At 42.0% G+C, this 22,255-nt stretch overlaps 1 protein-coding gene across 1 annotated transcript; it reads right to left on the bottom strand.

Annotated features, from left to right (window-relative positions):
• Positions 1-13,999: 13,999 nt before the first annotated feature.
• LOC147631526 (ABC transporter G family member 32-like) lies at positions 14,000-20,433 on the bottom strand. The gene is made up of 11 exons (XM_086808030.1): positions 19,545-20,433; positions 19,223-19,430; positions 19,085-19,110; positions 18,866-18,993; positions 18,258-18,755; positions 17,864-18,156; positions 17,550-17,782; positions 17,299-17,445; positions 16,963-17,217; positions 16,687-16,861; positions 14,000-16,583 (listed from the first exon to the last, which is right to left on the bottom strand). Exons 1-11 carry the CDS (start codon positions 20,100-20,102, stop codon positions 14,098-14,100), a joined length of 5,007 nt encoding a protein of 1,668 aa, XP_086664156.1. The 5' UTR covers positions 20,103-20,433; the 3' UTR covers positions 14,000-14,097.
• Between the last annotated feature and the right edge of the window lie 1,822 nt (positions 20,434-22,255).

Below are 22,255 nucleotides of genomic sequence, written 5' to 3'. Positions count from 1 at the left end.
ATGAAGAGTTTGAAGGCTAGATAAGAGCAGGAGAAAAGGTACACCTCACTGGAGAATAATATCCTTGTGTTAAGCCAAACAATAGTACAAAAGATCAAAGAGAATGCTGATCTCAATGCCAAACTGGAACAAGAAAAAGAACAACTCCAGAAAGAAGTCAACTACACAAAAGAACTCACGACACTCCATGAGTAGAAAGTACAGGACTTCCAAGACAATGCCAGGGCCAAAGAAGCAGCATTGCAAGACCAAATTATGCAACTAACAGCACTGCTCAAAGCAAGGAGGAGAAGACACTACATCTGCAGGAAAGAGAACAAACCAACAAGGCCCATGTTGAGAACATCAGAGGTCTCAATGAAACAATAACTACAAGCTAGGCTGAAGCACACAGAAGTGAGTTGGCACACAAGGAAACAGTGACTTAGCCCATGAAACAACTTCAAGACACTGAGAGGTTAGCAGCACAAAGATTACAACAAATCATCGACGCTTAAGCAAGGGAAGCAACAGCTCGACGAGCCCAAGAAGAAGCCACCCGAAGATTTGAAGAACTGGATGTTGTGCGGATGGTCAGAGAAACAACAATATCAAATCTCATTAGCAACACAGAGTCTCGCATGCAAGAATTGGATCGCCAGCTTGCCATACAAGACAGAAGTCAGCGGCCAGAACCCAATGAAGATCTTCGTCTACTCCTTGAGTAGGCCTCCGAGTTGGGACAGTTGCCAGTAACTCCTTGGGCCCCTCCTCACACTCTCTCTTTGTTTTTCTCTACACTAACCCTCTCTTTACTTCAATATGACATAAATCTACCTGATGATATAGGCCTAGGAGAACTAACCTTAATCAAACAAAATACGAAAAGAGACACTAATCCCATCATAATCATGGGAATTTTGTGGGGTGACTTAGTATTGACTAACCCTCAAGATATCTTTTTCTATCCCCTACATCCTATTGTCTTAAACCTTCATAGTTGGTGTCACTTGCTCCAAAACTCAGAAATTTTGGATAACAATGTCGAAAAATTAGACCTGTTTGTCCCAAATGACATTCCAGAGATGCCCACCAACTACGAAGTCGTAGCACATAGTTACCAGTGGGTCATAAGTCACGACTGGTTAGAGGTCTATAACACTCACCAACATCTAAACCTTTTGAGTCCACTCTCTATCACCCTTATGGCATTCTAAAACTCTACATGAATATTTACAAACATTTAGAAGCCATGCTGACCACTGTACAATACAATTTTGATGCTACCCGTATAGAGTATCCAACTATAAACGAAGAGGAAATTCCAGACTTAAAGGGAATTTATTAAGTCTCATAAGCCTAGTCACCCACCACCTAGCACATGAGAGGGTCAAGAAGAAACTTCTTCTTCATTTCAAAATCCACCTAATGTCGCTAGTAAACTACTTAACCCATATCCTAACTTGCAACCTACTAACATCTCAGCAACAGAATGCATCTTCTCATCTTTTTATCCTCCTAAGATAGATTTTCCCACTAACACTCTCACCTCCGAGGAGGTACTGGCACCTACCCATCTCCAACGAGGCATGCTCAAGAGGTAAGACAAACTGTCTCGCATGATCAGCTATTGTTTCTACAGGTGGCGAAAAGCAAACCCCATGCACACAAGAGGTGGCTACGCCACAATCGTAACTACTGAAGAGCAACCCCGCCCCTGGAGAATTTCAGAATTCAACCTGATTGGAGGAAAGAGTACCTGGCGATTCCAGAATATAGCCAAGTGTACATGACCGTGCCACCAAAGTTGCGAGTCGATCCATTGTACATGCCAATTAAAAGAAGATGGACACCGCTGGAGTTTCAAGAAGCCAAAAGGCATGACTCTCATGTGTGCTACAACTTCCCAATCTTTGTACCAATAACCTTTGGCCACATTCAGGAACAAAGATAGCATATACTGACATGGATCCGGGCATGGTGCAACATTCCTGACCCTGCCACCATTATAGCCAGTGTCAAAGTTTTAAAGTTAGTGGTGGTACTCATAGACCAACCAAAGGAGAATTATGATGGCTATGAGGTAGAAAACTTGAGGTTCGACATGAACCAAGGCCCATCAGATAGAGGGATCATGCTCTATTACCACTGTCTTTGATGTCTTCCAAGATACATGCACATCACTTTTGAAGACGGTGGATACTGGATTGTGGAGATCCCATTCTGCTTTCCGATGTACACTTAAAAAGCTCCAATCCAGGAGAAATTTTTACCGACATGAGTTCGGTGACGAGGTCTTCTGACCTCGGTATAACAAGTTCTAAGGACAGAACCTACATCAGGAAGGGGGGATGTTAATCCCATCGAAGCATTGGTAAGTACCCTATGACAGTTGTGATCTATTGCTCATCCATTAGGTGAACGTGTAGAGTTCCCTCTTGGAGGTGTGGTAGCCCATAACACCTCAGGAAAAGGCACCAATTCCCATGTCTTATTTATGCATGTGTATGTACATCTCTTCCATACCATCTCGTTTGAGAAGTAGTGGGAGGTATTGGTGGTGCATGTGCAGGAGAGTCATCCATGGCTTTATCCCAATGTACATGTACAACATCATCTTCAAAACATGTGGGTTCAACCTCTTGCACAACCTTTTCCATATATGTATAATGATGAGCTACATAACCATCATACATTAATCTTTGAATAGGGTTTTTGACCCTACCCAACCTATGTGGTCCTAGATCTATCCTTGGTGTCCTTGTGGCTGCCTTAGCCTTCCTTGCACCAAGTGTCCTGATAGCGGGAATCCCAAACTCCTCATCAAGGTAGTCACTAGACTCTCCAACACATAATGCCATACTGAAATGTCAAGCATACCATGAGACTCATTAACCTTCTCTTTACCTTTATGTGATGCACTTGTTGAACTTGCAGGACTGATTTTCTAATGCAACCTGCCACTCCATGGTCTATCAATAGACCCATTACTAGAGGACTCTCTTAGTCTACTCAATGACTGTAATTGATAGTGGCTGACAACAATAAGACCGAATCGACTCTTTTACAACAATATATACCAACTACTCATCTCATCAAAGACAATATCTTTGCTCACCCTTATCTCACGTGTGAAAGGTTATAACATGTATACCCCTTTTGCTTAAGGGAGTAACTAATGAACACACATTTTTCAGCCTTTGGATTCAACTTATTGTGTAGCTCATCTCAGGAATGTGTACATATGCAATATCCAAACACTTTTAAGTGTGACAAATTTGGTTTTTTACCAGTATACTTCTCCTCCTCTCCTTCTCCTTCTCCCTCTCCTTCTCCTTCTCCTTCTCCCTCTCCCTCTCCCTCTCCCTCTCCCTCTCCCCTTCCCCTTAGATTCACTAGTTTTATCCTTTAAATCTATCAACATTTCATGGAAGTCAAACATTTCTCTAGCTTCTTGTTCTTTCCTCTCTTTTGCTGCTTCCTCCACTTTCCTTCCTTATACAACAACTCTCTATAACGTAATTCTTCTCGATTTAATACGTTGCCTCATGTGTCACATTTTACCTGTGTGAATTTGATCTCTGCTTCTAACTCCTCATGTGATTCTGCAGTAAAGATGTCTCTATGGGCGAATGCTAATCGATCATCTAAGCACATCCATTGCCACAAATAGTCAATAACCCACATAACGAGAAAAGCTTGCAATCATTGTGGACCCATCGATGTGAACTTCAGCAAAATTGTGTATGTTCCATGTTTATTCAACAAAAATTTGTACGGGATGTCATCTAGTAAGATTGTATTGGCCTCATTGTATCCTCGAATGGCCTCCCAAAATGTCTCCAAATTCTTGAAGAAGACTAGCTTGCGATTTGGAAAGCTAAAATCTATAGCATCACACATATCTTGCCCCCAAAATGCATTGATGTGCTCATTCACCCATGAGGAAAACATTCTCAAAATCTTCTAGCAACATTTTTAACTTTGGCACAACTCCAAATATATACGTCAAACCATCTACAAGCCTAGGATAGAAAATATAGGGCATCCTTATGCACATACTAGTGAGTTTCATTTTGTATTCCCGCTATAACATTGAATTCCTGTATCCACACAAGAATACTTTCCAACTTAATCTATTATGGGTGTGCATAAGAACCCATTCATATCAAAAATATGTGCCGTGCATTCTTCTGTTATGGGAAGTGGATAGTTAAGTGCTCCTTGACAAGGTAGCCATTCATATGTGCATTCTTCTTTAATGGGAAGTGGATAGCTAAACACTCCCTAACAAGATAGAATTCTATTGTGAAAGGGGACATTTAATAGCCCTATGGCCATGAGACTAGATGGCTTTACCATTCCATACTTTACCTCTACTTTTCTGTATAGCTTGTAGGGAAACTTGTAGGGATTTTGGGATTTTCTCTTCACTTGAGACTTGGGGTGACATGAATTCTGATAGACATGCAAAGACGGTGGGGGATTGGTGTCCCTATCCAAGGAGGCCACCTCTAGCATGAAACATTCCTCTACAAAGCAAGTATAATAATATTAGTTAGAGTGTGAAAATAATCATCACATAAAAGAGAGTTTTCACAAACTGTACAACAAAAGAAAAGGAGATTAGTAGGACATAAAACAATCATTTTCCAATGTATAAAGGAAATAGGAAACAAAACATTTTCCACTATATAAAAGAAATGGGAAACAAATGTTTTACACTGTATAAAAGAAATGAGAAACAAACATAAGAGGAAACTGAAATAGCTGACATTTTATTAAATAGGATTGGAAAGCACCTTTTCCACATCCTCAGTGGGCTGCAGCAACACCCAAGGTAGCAACCCTATCCAAATCACCTTCTTTCTCAATAGCATAGCTTTGTCCTTGAGCAGTACACTCCTGTTGTACTTGCTTCCCAACATTCTCATCATTGATGCATTTCCCCCCCTTCTAGAGGGTGACTGTCTACACACCCACATCATTCACAATACCAGCCTCTAAGGCACTGTGAGTAGGGCTAAGTTGTGCAATGGGAACCCACATCATTCACAATACTAGCCTCTAATGCACTATGAGTAGGGCTAAGTTGTGCAATGGGCTTCTATGAGGAGCCAACTTGCAAAATCTCTACATAGCCTACATAAAAAAATTAACGTATAATGATAAAATAAACATGTACTCTGAATATTACTTTATTAGATCAAACTAGGATTTAGGATAGAAGCAATACAAAAATTGTTGTTTTGAGAAAGGGGTTTCTACTAGTTGCTGCATCATCTTAGTTTCACTTGGGGCTTCCACTATAAAACCAACAACTCATGGATTACATACTGAACACAACTCACTTATAACAAGCCAAACATGTGTTTTTTCACTTTCATGCATTGCTTCAATGCTCTAAAGAGCTAAAGAATATTTGGACTACTTTTAAGTAGTTTGCACTACTTGAAAGCAATTAGAAAATACTTTAATACATTTTAAGCAGCTTGTACTTCGTTTTAAGAAGTTTGTACTACTTTGAAAGCAATATCTACTACTTATTAAGCTCCCTATACTACATTTAAAGCACTCTACACTTTCCAAGAACTTTGGATTGATTTAAAGCCTCTAGGTGGGGTACCTCTATAGTATTAAGCACTATAAAAGCTAAGAAACTACTTCTTGGTCCTCGCAGGCAATGCTTCTTAGTATGCACTACTTTTAAGCAACCTCTATTGCTTTCAAAGCAATAAAGGCTTTGAAAGCCAAGAAAAGCTAAGCACTTTGGATTGATTTAAAGCCTATAGGTGGGGCACCTCTATAGTACTAAGCACTACAAAAGCTAAGAAACCACTTCTTGGTCCTAGCAATGCTACAAGCAATGCTTCTTTGGTAGACACTACTTTGTAAGCAGCCTCTACTACTATCTACTTCTCTACTTTGAAAGTAGTTTTAGTAGAGACTTCTTAAAAGTAGTACATGCTACTTATAAAGTATTGAAGACCAAGAAGCAGTATCCATTGCTTTGAAAGCAGTCTCCAATGCTTTGAAAGCACTCTCCACTACTTTGAAAGCAACCTCGAGCTACTTTGAAAGCATTCTCCTTTGCTTTCAAAGCACTCTCCATCCCATTGCTTTTTGAAAGTGGTCTCTACTACTCATAATAAAAAGAATATACTGCCTTTGTAGCACTATGGACTCATTTAAGGCATCCAAATGGGGCATCTTTACACTTCTTAGACGATCTCGCAAGTACTACTTTTTTGCACTGCTTTTTAAGAAGTTTACAGTGCGTTGTAAGCAGTTTCTATTACTTTGTAAGTTCTCCACGCTGCTTTTAAGCACTATAAAATACTTTCTAAGCTATCTAAAAAGTGATTTAAAGCATTCAAATGGAGCACCACTACAATACTTAGCACTAGAAAAAGCTTCACACCTCTCGGTGCTATTAATGCTACCTAGTAATTGCTACTTCTTAGGCTTTACTACTTTTTAAGTAGTCTACAATGGTTTATAAGAAGTGCCTATTGCTTTGCAAGGTCATTATACTAGCTTCAAAGCACTCTATACTAATGTCTAAGCTATTTGGACTGATTTAAAGCCTCCACATGAGGCATCCTTATAGCACTTAGCACTAGAGACCACTTAAGGGAAACAAGTAATGCAATGTTACTAAGCACACCACTAGCACATAGTGTAAGTGAGATGTAATGAACATGGTAGCAAAAAGTGCTAAAAACAACACATATTTCACCATTTTATGGTCAAAAAGTATCCAAGGATAACTAGACACTGTCATTTTTAAAGCATTGGGGAATCTCTACAGGTGTGCACCCAAACTGCAAACAATCTTCCTTTGCATGGCACACATTAGCAAAACATAGAGGATGGTAGGGGTGCCTACATGAAAGCATGTAGACACCCACTACATTGTCCTCTATTAATAATCAAGCAACACACTTATTTACAGTTAGAAAGCTCCACTTATAAACACTTCTATGGGCTCCAGGAGGTGTGAGAGACAAAGTAAGAAGTTGACTCTTCTCTACTTGTTTCAATAAGTCATCCACAAAGTGGCATTGTGCAACTGCTTCTTTGACTTCATTCAATAGAGAAAGGTGTTATTCCTATAAAAAACATAAGACAACTTTTGCCACAAGTATACATTCTAGAGTAGCTCTCAAATAACTTTTACTTCTCTCAAATAAACAAAAATGCCAACAAAAAGGTCCAGCTATTTGAATTCAGCAAACTTGGAATGAAGCCACACTTGCATCCAAGGTGGCTGAGTGTACATCAAGGCCAAGAAAACCTAATGCTAATTCACATCCCATGATCTAAGCTTTGCAATTGCATATAGAATCTCATGTAGAATTAAAGCCTTTTCCAAAACTTGCACATCTTCCTTGGCCCTATTGATATGATCTTGTAGCACAATGGCAACATGCCTGACACCTTCAACTTTCTCTCTCTTGATTTTTGCCTCATCTACTAATGAGGCTCTAACTTGCTCTAGCATTTTTTTCTTCTCTTCTAGCTTTTCCCTTGCTATACTCACCATGCTTTTCCCTTATCTTCTAGCTTTTCCCTTGCAACACTCACCATGCTACCTACCATTTGAACATGTTCTAAAGAAGCTGGCTACATTAAATGTGCCATGTTTGGTAGACAGGATGTAAGGTTGTCCTGAAAATGCATAGAGGTATCGAAGTTTTTATGCCCCATAAAGCCCTGTGATGCCGAGGGGGTGCTAGTTCTATGCACATTGCATGGACCATTTTTTGTCCTCCTTTGGTCCATCTTGTTAATACAAATTCTTATGCCCAATCACATTCTTGATTACACTCTCAGCAAATAGTACCTAAGAAATCTTATGCCTTATTTTCTTTGAAGGACTCCGTGCCAAGCTACACTTCTCAAATGAGAGCAAAGTGAATTGTGATTTTGTTGTTAGAAGGTGGGATAGCCTGATAGATCCTAGGGTACAATAATGCATAGTCCTCGTAAAATTTTGGTCGCATTGATCTGAGACCAATCTTCTCATTGTTGGTTTGCTTATGTGTGAACATAAGTATCATAGGGTCTATCAAGCTATGTGTGAACATAGCTTGATCTAGAACCTCTGGTACAATAATGCATAGTCCTTGTAGAATTTTGGTTGCACTAATTTGAGAAGAATCTTCTCATTGTTGTTGTGCTTATGTGTGAACATTGTAAGCCATTGGTTCTCAGGAATATCATTGTCATTCAAGTATCGAGGGTTCTCTCCCTTCAAACTGAGGTTGTACTCTTCATGGAACTCTTCCTTCATTTGGCAAAACCATGTCTATCGAGGATAGTTTACGTTTGGTGCATGCCAATGTATAGTGCCTAGAAGACATAAATCCAACATAGAAGTCAACATGAATCTCAAAACATCTAGGTTTACATACACACACTTCCTTTGTACATATACTAAAGAGAATATGATTAAACATGTCCACATATTTGGTAAATAATATATACAACCCAAGTTGTATCTTTAACGGGAAAAAATTCCATTTAATCAAGCACTCTCTTAGAATCCTATTTCGTAGAATTTCTCATAAACATCTAAAATATCTTCAGGTCCATATGTCCATGCACCATTGGCATAACGATGTGATTATCTTATAATATGTGCTTAGGTTTTGGATGATACTTCTTTAATAAGATGACATGAAAGACATTGTGAACCTTAAGATGTGGATGAAGAAGAACCTCATAAGCTTAAACTTTAATTTTTCTTGTAATAACATAGTATCTTAGTAATAACTTATTGTACTTACCTAAGGATAAATAACTTCTTTTGGGTTGTACATGAAGAAAAACCATATTGCCTTCTTCAAACTTGCGACTCAAACCTATTGTAATTACCTAAGGATAAAGAACTCCTTTTGGGTCGTACATGAAGAAAAACCATATTGCTTGCTTCAAACTCGCGAAACTTATTGTACTTACCTAAGGATAAAGAACTCCTTTTGGGTCGTACATGAAGAAAAACCATATTGCCTTCTTCAAACTCGCGACTCAAACTTTTTGGATCTACAACATGTTTTTGTCTATCTTAAAAAAGCAACTTTAATATCTTTTCTTATAGTCTAAAGACTACATTTTGTTGTCTATTTCATTTGGAAATCCCTACCTTCATTAGAGAGATAGACCAAGTCAAGGATGTAAGGCAATCTTGACTATATAGAGCTTTGAAAGGACTCATACCAATACTCCGATGATAAGAAGCATTATAGGCAAATTCTACCAGACATAGGTAGCTCAAACATCTTTTTGGCTCAGTCCTCCATAGAAGACCTAAGGGTGTCTTTAATAAATTAATTGACCCTTTTAGTTTGACCATCAGACTCAAAATGATAAGCTGTGCTAAGATAAGTCTTAATAGCTTCAAAAAATAACACCCAAAATTAAGACGTAAACTTTTCATCTCTATTGCTCACAATTCTGTGGGGTAATCCATGTACATAAAGAAAGATTTCTCGTAAGAATATTCTGGTGATGTTTGAGGCAGTGAAGGTGGTATAAGATGTGCAACCTTTGTAAGTATGGACCACCACAAATATGGAATGATACCCGAAACTAGAAGGCAATTCGGTGATGAAATCCATACTAATGCACTCATATTTTATCTTCAAAATATCCAAGGGATGTAATTTTCTAGGTAACTTGACACTTCCAGCTTTAATCTTTTGACAAATAAGGCATTGTTGGACATGTTTCAATACATCCTTCTTTACTGATGGACATGTTTCAATACATCCTTCTTTACTGATGGACATGTTTCAATACATCCTTCTTAACTGATGTAAAGGTTTGCGTAACCAGGATATTTTGTAATTGGGCTAACTCATGAAGGACATCTCGATGCTTGAGTGGGGGAGAAAATAATAATGAAAAAGAAGAGGATGTAGCTAGAGATTATCCCTAGTTTGTGAGATGAGGAAATCTCGATACTTAACGAGGGAGAATGTAAGATCCCTCCTATCCATGTTTAAAGAAAATCTTAAATAAAAGAAATAAATTGGCTCAAAAACTATAAATTCTTGAAGAATAATTGCACATGAAGAAAATACTCAAAAATAAGAAAAAGCCTTTGAAATTAATTTCTAAGTGTAACCCTAAAATTTTCAAAGGTTCCTATACTCAGAAAATTATAAAAGTGCAATTGTGCACATGTATACACATGTGTGTATACCCTGTGTAAAAGCACTTAGATCCCACATACATTTCAAAAATCTAAACCCGTAATTATATCCAAAATGTGGGGTTTAGCCAAGGACCAAGAGCTTGGGGGGTGTGTTGGTAGCATCTTAAGAAAAATAAATTAAATTGGCCTAGCCTAAGTGTGTGTATTATTTGAAAAAAATTAAATAAAATGGTCTAAGGTTTAAGGTTTGGGGTAAAAACCATGGTTTGAGAAAACCAACTAGTAAGTGGAGAATGGTAAGTCATAATATGCACATGGTCTTTGTTAGGTGTGGCATTGATAAACCATGGGAATGCTAGTGGTTTCTTGCATGAGTGGTGTTGGTCTCACATCAGTGCATGGTTTGAGAAAACCAACTGGTAAAGTGGTAATATGCACATGGTCTTTGTTAGGTGCTATTGATAAACCATGGGATTTCTAGTGGTTTCTTGCATGAGTGGTGTTGGTCTCCCTGAACTCTTGTTACATTAGTGCATGGTGGGCTCTTATTATAGTAAACCTTAGTATAGCCCCTTTTTCCTCGAGTTAACTCATTTGAAGTGACGTGCATGGTGGCTGGGACTCATACATGCCAATTTAGTGAAATCCCATGTATATGAAGAGCCTTCACCTATTCAAAGAGGTCTTCTCTCTAATTTTCACTACACGCCTAGTAGAAGCCTCATTATTAGCTTTGAAAATACTCTTTTACACTTCTGCAGTACTTTTATGACATCTTACACCTAGTAGTACTAACTAATTAGTTAAAAAGGGCATTTAAGCCATCCTAGAGAGTGAAAAGGACATTGAATCTCATGCTTGAAGTAGACGTGGATTTCTTGAAGGATTGGGAGTGATTTTTTAATTTTTATTTTGCCTAAGGTAACCATTAAATGTGTAAAAACCTTTAAGTTGACCATCTTATTGTAGATTATTTATAGTCCTTATTAGATGGGTAGCTTATTGATCTAGTCTCCCTTCCAATTCATATTTTATCCTAGTCTAAAGACTTATATCAAGTCAAGGTAGATTATTAAAGCATGTTCATTTAGATAAACCCTTGTAACATATATGGACATGAAATTATGTCTTATAATTGGAAGTCCTTATAATCTTAGGCATAAAAACCCTCTAATTTAGAAGCCTTAGCATAATTAATAATTCAGAATGTGCCCAAGTCAAATTGAGCCCAATTATGCATATAAACCTTATTTTTAGACATGGTTTATGGGTGAACGTACTTAGTCAATGATTCATACTTTAGTATAAGAGCAAATTAGAATTGGAGGATTGAGGTGCACACAAGTATACTCTTTTGTTCATTTATGAGATAAAGGCAAGTTATTGAAGATGTACACACTTGCCAAACTGGTGTAACCTAGATACACCTCAAATGTATAGGGCCACATACCATAACTTTTATCTGAAATAACCCTATCTAGAAAAGGTGGAAAAATAATAAGGACTAGTTCTCATTAATGACTTAAATAATGAAAGGAAAAACCTTGTGAACGTGACCACAATCCTAACAAAGGCTTAATTATCTTTAGAGAGAGAGAATACTTACTCTAATATAAATTATCCTTATAGGAAATGAAAATAAAGGCGAGTTTAATGATAAAAGTAGAATTATACGGGGAAGAGTTTAAATTTAAAAGAGTCTAGAGTGAAGAAGAGACCCAAAATTTTGCAAGATTCTAGAGAGAGGTAGTGAAATTGTAGAAATAGAAAGTGTAGAAATTAAGAATTAAGAAAAATCTAGGTCAGTAGAGGTTTAAATGACCTTGAGGAAAGAATAGATACTAATTCAAATGCATGTTAACAAGACCATAGAGAGAAATTTAAAGTAGTTTTTCAAAGCCTAATTATAAGTTAACCTGGTGGTATTGTCCGATAAATGACAAGACCTTACCTAGATGGATTCTCTTCTAGATTTGCAGAATAAATAATGCAAGAGAAAGGTCCTAAAGAAAGGATAAGAATCCCAAGGTCTACCTTGGAGTCATCAAGTTGGTTGAAAAACTAGAAGCTTGAGATACTGAAATTAAGAGCTCAATAAGAAGTTGACTAAAGACAATTAAAACCTTAGAGAAACAAGAAGAAACCACAATGATAGAAAGAAGATTGGAAGCTTTAAGAAAAACTGTATAGATTAGAATCAAGAGCTTGTACATTGGACTAGTGAAAGTTCAGATTAAGGCTCATATTAATACAAAGGATCAAATTAGAAACAAGTAACCTTATCCTATAAGTTGAAAAGACTAGAATTGTTATACAAAGGTTTATATGGAAAGTGGTTGAATAAAGAAACACATTTGGAGCGAGACTATCTTATCAGAACTTGCGATGGTTTATCTCGTTTTAGGATGCATGCGTGATGCATGGTTGCTTGATCATGTTTGATATTTGTCTGGATATTGTTTATAATATACTTAGTAAAAATTATTAAAATACTTAGTGAAACTTGTGAGTGAAGATACCTCATAATGCTAGGCGGATGTCATCCGAGTGGAAGGTGCTATCGTGAAGATGGTCATACGAGATCTTGACCCATTGTAGTAGACGTGGGTGCTCCTGACACGCTTGGTGTGAGGACAAAGGCATCTTCGAAGTGTGCTGGGTTGGGTAGGTGTGAGCATAACCTAGAGTGTTCATGCCTTGGGAAGGATATGGCCATCATAAGTAGCTCCTCTCGATCTGAGATGTGAGACTTGTGGGCTCCTCACCGGATGGTAGCATAAGTTGGATTGCTCGGGCTCGAATAGGTGCATATCTTCCTGGTTTGAGAAGTAGATGCATAATGCAAAGAGATATTTTAGATACATATGATATTATTACTATTTGTTAAGGTGGACGATATTCTAATGTTTTCAATATGATTCCTAGTATACGTATGTCTTTTTGTACTTTGAAAAGTTGTAAGAATATAGTCAATTTTCAAAGAATTGTATGATGTGGAGTGTGTGCGTGAACTACCTTCCATATTTTAGTTGGGTGTGTAAGAAACGAATCAAGAATATCAATTATGGGTGTGTGAGTTCACGTTGGCTCCATAGGTCTAGTGGTAGGGTGGCAAGCTAGACCCAGGGGATTGGATATGGTGTAAGCTGTGCCTATGGATCTGGTCGAAGTAGAAATTGGATACATCGTTGGAAAACGAGAGACAGGATGGGCTTAAATAAATGGATGCTTTGCAAATGAAACCAAAAAATAGTTTGAAAACCTTAATAACATGGGTAAAACATGTTTTTTATTCTAGAAAAATGCAAAAATTCGAGTAGAAACGCTCCATGATCCAGAGATAGGATGTTGGCAATCTCTCTGAGTCGTTGATATATAACTTCTATCCATGAGAATTATGGAGACACTTTCTTGGAGGAAATGTATACAGTTCTTGGTACAAAGTCTATTCCAGAACAATTATGTGAAAAGTTGCTGGAATAGCTAACATTAGGATAGTGTTGTTAATGAGGCCCCAAGTGAGATGCTCTACCCTTACATTAGTAGATTACCTTGTAGTGTTTTGAGTGTTTATAAGGGTGGGGTTCTCAATTGATGTACATGTAAGGATATTAAAAATTATCCAACGTCTGATTAGGAGAAGTCTCCTGTAGTGTATAAAACTAGCCTCCGTTCGAAAGCCAAGCAATTCCTTCACATAGTTGAAAACCTTACGTGTTGGTTTGTTGGACGACTCTTTGATGATGGCAACCACAAGGGGAGAGATAAAGAGATAAAAACTCTCTTGCTACGAGACGGAGAGAGAGAGAGAGAGAGAGAGAGAGAGAGAGAGAGAGATACGGAAGTTGCAAACTGACGTTTGATAAAATAAAAAGTTGTATTAAGGTTGCCTTAAAACCTTACAAACACCTTCACTAATTAATCAATTTTCATTTTACACAGTTAGTTTTTTTTGTTCATCTGTTGACGGGGTTCGCGTTGTGCCTGAAGAAGGTGAAGGCCAAGAAAGCTAGAACGGCGAAAACAGCCGCCATGCCCAGCAGAGCCGCGAAATCCAGAGGGACGCTGTTCTCTCGAATAGATCTCACCTCGTCCAGCCGGTCCCAGGAGAAACTGTAGTTCAAATTGGAGAGCTGTGTGCAGGGGCAGCCTGGGCACGGCTCATTGACCACGCACTGCCGGCATGCCGGCGTCGACGTGTCGCAGTAAAAGCTGACGGCCGTCAGCGTGTTGACGACGTACTGGTAAGGGTTGGACCAGAAGACCCACTTGTAGGCTTGGCTTATTCTACTGAAGGGAACCACCACGCCCGAGCCGGTCACCCACACGGACGTGACGATGGACACCACGAAGGCGGCCAGCACGGGCTGCGGGGTGGCCAGCGTGAGCAGCATGCCGAAGTAAGTGACGGAGAGTGTGAACACGAACAGACACAGCCAGTAGGTGAGGAAGTTTATCAAGGAGTCCGTGGCGATGGCGGCAATGGCGTTGCCGATGCCAGCGAAAGCCAGAGACGCAAGCAGGAGGTAAGGGATCTCCGCCAGCACCCAGGCTATGGGGTAGAACACAGGGTGGTACATATGAGCTCTGCGCTCCCTGTAGTATGCGAGCCTGTCGGATCCCACCTGCGGAACCACGTTGTTGGATGTAATCACGCCTATCAGCATCACTTGCATGTAGATGTAGAGAGACCTGGACGTAAGGCTGAAGGTGTCGGCGTAGCTTATATGTAAATAGATAGATCCCATGAGAAGACCCAGAGCTATGGAGCCTGTGAGCCGCCCAAATGTGTAGGACACGTTGCGCCATAAGAAGCGTTGGGTGCGTAGGAACACCATGGAGGCCTGCCTGCCTAGTGGCGCTGCGTAGTCGGAGTCCACTGGCTTGAGGCCGCGCCGCCGAGTCTGCCGTCGGAGCCGGTGTAGCTCGTCGGCATTAGAGGATGCCAGAGCCGAGTTCCGGTAGAGGACGGGGAAGTTATGGATGGGGTCGCGCCGCTTGATGCCAGCCCCCAGCGCGTCCAGAACAAAGCTGATTGGGTTTTGCAACGCCAGGAGGTCTGGCGACGGCCCTAGCTTCGGGATGGCGGCGAAATAGCGGAGCAACTCCTGGCAGTTAAAGCCCACCGGCCCAAAGTACACCTGCTCGCCGCCCGTGCTTAAGATGAGAACGTTATTGAAGGTGGCCAGACCAACCGCACTCGGGTGCTGCATAGTGCTTATCACGGTTCGTCCTGTGCCGGCGATGGTTTGCAGAGCCGACAGAATGTTGCGTGAGCCGACGCTGTCCAAACCGGATGTGGGCTCGTCCAGAAACAGCACGCTTGGATTTGCCGCCAGTTCGACTGCTATGGTGATCTTTTTGGCCGTCTCGTAGGTCCGGCCGGCCGCATCTCGGATGGAGCCCACCAGCTGATTGCTCACATGTGCCAAGTCAAGCAATTGCAACACCAACTCCACGTGGGCGGAGCGCTGCATGGGATTGATGCTGCCGTCCAGGCGCAATGTGGCACTGAAGTGGAGAGATTCTCGGACCGTGAGGAAAGGCTGATGGGCATCCAATCGCTCGACGAAGCCCGTCACCCTGGAGAACGACGCCGGCGGGGCCTTGAAGCCGTTGGCCAGAATGTCACCTTCTAGTTTCCCGGGCGGCGGCCGCCCGGCAAGCACCTTGAGCAAGGTTGTTTTTCCTGACTTAGAGCTGCCGATAAGCGCCAGCATACTCCCGGGTTTTGCCCACCCGGACACCCTATTGAGCACCATTCTCTCATGGCGACCATCGCCTGCTGCATGAAACACCAGATTGTAAAAAGAGAGGGTGACCGGCTTGACCGGGATGTTCGACGCCCGCCACTCACTTCCGCCGTTGACCAGATCTTCATCATCGTCCACCAGCCCTTCTTCCAGGTTAGTCCGATCCTTCCTCCGCAGGACCGGGAGGTCACTGGAATCTCTGGTCTCAGAAGAATCTACCCCTTGAGATGCGTATAAGTCGCCCGAGATGGAACTCGCATCCTCGGCATCTTTTTCCACCTGGCTGAAGACGGGCCTGGAGCGCCTCGGCCTCGGCAAAGACTGATTCACCTCGGGAAAATTGAGCTTGTTCAAGGCCACAAAGCACAGCACTTTGATGCCCACGATCCAGGCCAGAAGTATGGCATAGGAGGTGCCCAGCCAATGCTTCTGATCGCTGGACGCCAGCTGGTATCTCTCCAAATATGCCTCCCCTACCGTTAGGTCCGGGTATATGTTGCAGAAGTCCAGCGAGCTTCCTAGGTACTGCGTGCACGGGTCTGTGTACGTCTCTCCTATCTGGGTCATGCAGTACACGACATTTGCCCAGTGCAGAGGGTTCAAGTAGTACAGCCACCTCAAGAAGTTGGGAATGATGGTCGGATAGATCACAAAACCGCTGAACAACAAAAACATGGATACTAGCAATCCTGCAAAAGGATTTATAGGCATTAATAATCAATGTATATTCTCAAGCCTTCGCACCATGAGTTTAGAAAACAAAGCTCAATCATTACACGTTCAAGTTCTTACCAGCTAGGGCATTTGCTGCTTCGAGTATGGGGGAGATCGCACTCAAAAGTAGAACTAAAGATGAGCCGAGGTAGCACACCAAAAACAGTAGGCCTAGAAACTCAAGGAAGTGGGCGCCGTGTTTATTCATGGATAGGCCCGCCATGAAATAAACGCACAAAGTGTAAACCAGGGCCTGCAAACAAGACATACAAAACAACACATTTTGAATTGAGCTGTTAAGGAATTATGTACTACCGATATTGCATGTTACTAGTCAGAGAAATATTGTCCCACCTCAACAAGCGACTGCGGAATGTTGATGGCGCTGTGAGCAATCACGTAGGATGAGGCACGGAAAAACCTCTGTGCTCTATGCTTGTAGAACACAGGCCGTAACAACATATACACAGGAAGCTGAACCATGTTTATGAGGAGGATGCTCATGTTGGCCACAAACCCCAAGCTTCGGACCATGCTAAGGTCGAGAGGGTCATAGACTCCACCAACATGCCAAAACAGAGATCCGGCAAACAAACCCAGGATCAACACCTGCAATCAGTGCAGCCTTTTAATGTGGTTTCATAGCGTATAAAGGCTTCAGACGTAATGCTGTAGGGTTCTTCACGTTACCTGGATCAAGCGTAGGTTGATCAAAATCTGCAATCTCTTCGCGACCTTCAACTGCCGTTTGATGAGAGTTTTGGCTGCCGCCCACCGATCTTGTACAAAAGCCCTTGAAAATTGACTATCATCTTCAGGCAAATCATCTTCTCCGTGCTGTATGCAGCCACAGGTTCAATTCGACCAGCATTAAGGACCCGCTAATTTGCTCCGAATTAGGCCTACGCTCAGATTATTATGTGGTGAAAATTAGGGCGCACCTCCTCTATCAAGCGCTCAACTTGTAGTCGCACGTGGCCCCTTGCATTTTTCAGCATGGTGTAGACAGAATTCAACCTCGTCTGCTCATCTATCTCAGAGCCCACAGCAATGTACTGCATCTCTTCATCGTTGGTGGAGATCCCGGTAACTACGTCACCAATTAGAATACGTCCTGTGCTTTCTATGCCGCGTGTGTAGTCCACCTTCTTCGACAATTTTGCCACCACAACCTCTAGTACAAATCACACGACATTTTATCAGAAGATATGCAGCTTTGTTTGTTCAGAAGGAAAAATAAGTGAGAGATCATCACCTAAACCCCGGCGTGAAATTTCGTCTTCAGGATAATCGCGCTCATAGGATCTTGGCTCGGGGGTGCGCACAGCCAAACCCAAGCTAGGCTCGCTCTCCACCCAGAATGTGTGCAGAACGTCGTCACTGTAGACGACACGCAGGATGTCATTAAACAGGTTAGAGTTCTTGAATGCCAGGACGAGCTCTTCCACCGCCAAATTCTTGGACCCGGGCTCCATGTACTGACCCCCTTCGCCGGCGGCAATGTCTTGGAGAAACCCACTCGAATCCACGTGGGCAGGCTTAAGGTAGCTACACAATCCAATCCATGGTGATGATTGTAAGTAAAAATAAACAACCTTCCTTGATTGACGTCATAATCTAAGCTCCAGATGAAGAAAAGTCATAAGTACCCGAGATGGGCGAAGTAGTGGAGGACGTCCTTGCAGGGCCCCTGGTAGAGGATTTGGCCCTCTCCGAGCAGGATGACTCTATCGAAGAGGTCAAAGGTCTCTTGGGATAGCTGGACGAGGGCCATGACGGCGGAGCACTGCTGGATTCGGCTGATGGCACGCAGGGTGCTGACGAGGTCGTAGGTTGCGAGGGAGTCCTGGCCGGAGCAGGGCTGGTCGTACAGCATGATGGAGTAGGTGCCCAGCGCGATCTCGGCCGTCGTGAGCCGCGCCCGGTCACTTTCCGTGATACCCTCCTGCGCCGACCCCACGAGCTGATGCTCGATGCCCTTGAGCCCCAGCACCTGCATCACGTACTCCAGGAATGGGTCCTGCCCTTCTACGAGCGCATGGGCAAAGAACTTTCTCATCTGCGGCGAGAAGTTCTCTGGTCTCAACCCCTGCGTGCAATCCTCCGCAAACTCTAGCGTCTCCCGCACTGTCAGAAACGGGATGTGCCTGCAATCAGCAACCATACAAAATATTAAGCTTCATTCAAGAACCAGCTGTAATATTTAATATGAAATGCATTATATTATACGAGATCTCGTCCTAGCTAATTCCCCTACTTGTTTAGTTGCCCGTTGATGTACGCTATCAGCCTTGTCAACACCACCTCCTCGGCTTCCCTATCATTATACAAGACTGTGCCTTCCAAGGTTGTGCTTTTGTTTACCAGAGCTCTTCCAGCTAGAACCTGTTTTGAAGACGACATTTATCATCAGTATTCCTTCTTTCCAGTATTTCAAGCAGCTCCATCAAGAAGATTACATTTCAGAGACACGCACCTTCAGCAGAGTGCTCTTGCCGCTTCCTGCAATAATGATAATAACAATCACAAATGAAATGGCAAACGCAAAGTAATTAGTATTCTCATAATATAGCCATCATAACAGTTTCGAGATTATATTTGCAAAATTGGTTACCTGGAGGCCCCAAGAGGAGCGTCATAGAACCAGGCATCACGTAGCCAACGAGGTCTCTTAAAATCTCGAGCTGCACAAACTCCTTCTTCCTGCCAATATTCATGAAAGGACCCAAGAAGCAACCAAGGAGTTTCTTGCCGAATGTGTCGTAGCCGTCCGGCCCAACGGGTATTTTCGCGGTGTAGTGAATCCCCATGAAGCGCACAACCTACAGATTTTCCATTTCAGTCTATCAAATCGGGTATTGATCAATGGTTATTAGGCATGATTTATGTCAGTATATTTATCAAGGTGTCAATTGAGAGTCTCCATATTGGCGTACCTGTCGAGGTATTGGTGGGGTGATTCGGGCAACATCTCGCAAGTAGCTAACGATCCCATTCTTAAGTATGTATTCCATCCCCACCAAGTCCTCGCTGTCTCTCTCCTTGTCCTCGCTTTCGGCTGCATGGCCTGCCTCATTGAGGTGCTTGAAGGCCCTTTCTGCCTCTCCGGAGAGGCCATGGAGCTTTAGCGTCTTGTACAAGCGCATGGCCACCTGGTGGACATTATCAGGGTCTGCTTCTGCCAGCTTCCTTTGAACCTCCGGTGTGGATGAGCCGTGGATACCAGGCAGCTTGGCACGTGTGAGAGGGGTCTCGGACCCTCGCACGGGCACCACGAAGAGCTTGTCCCCGCCGGCCCCAACGGGGGTATAACTGCTCATCTCTGACATTGCCCCTGTTATACTGCTTTGGAAGCTGAGGTCCAGATTGGAGCTCTGGAAGGAGGGCCGGTCCAAGGGCACCGGCTCGTCCCCCCGCCACCAGATGGGAGCAGGTGAGGTTGCTTTGCCGGTGTGAAACCCCTTCCATAGGGCACCATTCCCTGAAGAGCCCATTCATACAGAGAGTTCCAATCAATCACAACCTTGTGTGCAAAAGAAAAGAAAAAGACGCTTCTTCCCTGATCAGGGTCTCCCCAGGCTCCAGCTCTTAGAATTGAACTCAAAGCCTTCTTCCCACCTCTTTCACAAATTACAAATGCATAGCCCCTTTGAAATCGAAAAAGTGTGTATAGAGACCCCTTATCGTATTGCTCTTTTAATTACCCCCACTTCTTTCAGATGTCGGGAGCTATTAAACAGTAACCGTAGACAGACTCCCAAGAATCCAAACTCATGTAATTAGCAAAAGAAACACTACAGCCTGAAGTGCAGAAGTGTGTTGTTCACTCTGCTGAGTGCAGTGCTGCAGTGCAAGCCGCTCCCATTTGGCTTTTGTGCGTCATACGACAAATCAAGATACCCTCACCTGGCGAAGCGGGACGCGGATGCATCTACGCCGTTCATGCCTTTATCCGACGGTTTATGATTACCAAGACGTCCCATTGATGCCGGCTCCCCGATGATGCCGGCTCCCCGTTGATGCCGGCTTCCTATGGTCGTTTACGCAAGCAATTTGTTTCCAAGTGGCATCTCCTCCGACCTTAGTGGTATTGATGGCAACGCTGCCGTTCGTTACGTGGAACATTGTAATTTGTGACTCCTATTTATTATTATTATGTGACCTTGTTTGAAAGTACACATGTTATCAACGTGCCATCGCTCGTACAGGGAAGATTCGAACCCACACCACCTTGAGGACTCGAATTCTATTCTAAACCCTGCACTAACACATGATTGGTAGTAATTTTCATTATTTCATTTAATCGTTGTATTTTTATTTTTTCATTTAATCATTGTATTCCATAGCATTTTTCACTTAACTTTTTATTTTTTCATTTAATCATTGTATTCCATAGCATTTTTCACTTAACTTCACTACTTTCGTCGCCACATACAACTAATGCATGCTATAGCATTATTACTTTGCATGGGGAAGGTACATATCATGTGGAGTTGTTGGGAGAACTGACTATAAATTTTTAAGCAATAGTGTGTGTGCCATGGAGTATTAGTAGTTCATTCTTTTCTTATGTTTAACCATGTCCTTTCTTTCTCTATGTGAGGAGAAGTAGTCCTCTCATGATTGTTTTTACCATGCCCTTCACCTCGATTTTGAGTGCGGGCTCCATGTCTTTTGAACCTCTCCCTCACTCTTTGCCGTTTTGCTTTGCTTCATGTAAGATATTTTTGGTCGTAGTTGCACAATGGGCTCCATAATGCTAGAGCAAGTGCGGCTTGCCTCCTCAGGAGACAAAGACAACTTACATCAACATACCAAAACAAACCCCCTTGCTCTAAGCATGGTAAAGAGAAAATGATGGAGCATTACAAAACATACCAAAACAAAACCCCCTTGCTCTAAACATGGAAAAGAGAAAATGAAGGAGCATTACAAAAAGAAACACAAAATGTTTAGATTTTGGGAGACTTCCTATGTAAGCCGAAAAGGGGATTGTTCACAAGTGTGTGGATTAGAGGATAGACAATTGAATGGATAGTTGAGCTCACGAGTTCATGAGCTGAGTGATTGCCATGAGTGGATGTAAAGCTGGATGAGTTTAGCAATATATGAGAACATTTGTGAGTGGATGTAGAAGATGATTAGAGTAGAGAACCCATGAATGTACGTAAAATATTTAGATTTTGGGTGACTTCTCGACAAAGAACCCATGACTCAAACATAATAAAGAAAACATAATTTTGGAAGTTAAAAAACTTTCCCTCGAGTGTATGCCGGTGAAGAGTAGTTTCTTTCAGTGATGTTTCCATGCTAGTGCCATTGCAGACTTGGTTGTGAAAGGCAATGAGGTCATAAAAATGCAGATGATTACACAAGGAACTTTTAATTATTTTCCTAGGAAGGGAATCTCTAAGTATGTAGGAAAATTCCAGAGATCCACCATAACTATGAGATCAAGAGTATGCTCCTTCACTAGAACATTATTAAGAGCATCATCATACTCAAACTCAGACACAACATCATAAAAAATATCATCATCAAAACAATAAGCATCATGATCATCATGACTATGGTCCACATGAACATCATCATGAAGAACTATATAGTTGGCATCTCAAGCATCCTTTGGATTCCTATTGTGCATAGC

The sequence above is a fragment of the Cibotium barometz genome, chromosome 14 (assembly GCF_041138505.1).
Source record: "Cibotium barometz isolate CiBa-2024 chromosome 14, ASM4113850v1, whole genome shotgun sequence".
NCBI lineage: Eukaryota > Viridiplantae > Streptophyta > Polypodiopsida > Cyatheales > Cibotiaceae > Cibotium > Cibotium barometz.
This window is presented reverse-complemented; position numbering and strand designations above follow the sequence as displayed.

Excerpts from the sequence above, each read along its gene's own strand:
- LOC147631526 (XM_086808030.1), bottom strand. The coding sequence starts at position 20,102 with ATGGGCTCTTCAGGGAATGGTGCCCTATGGAAGGGGTTTCACACCGGC. Across the intron at positions 18,994-19,084 it reads GCAAGAGCACTCTGCTGAAG|GTTCTAGCTGGAAGAGCTCT; the intron begins GTGCGTGTCTCT and ends TCTTCAAAACAG. Across the intron at positions 17,783-17,863 it reads AATTTCACGCCGGGGTTTAG|AGGTTGTGGTGGCAAAATTG; the intron begins GTGATGATCTCT and ends GATTTGTACTAG.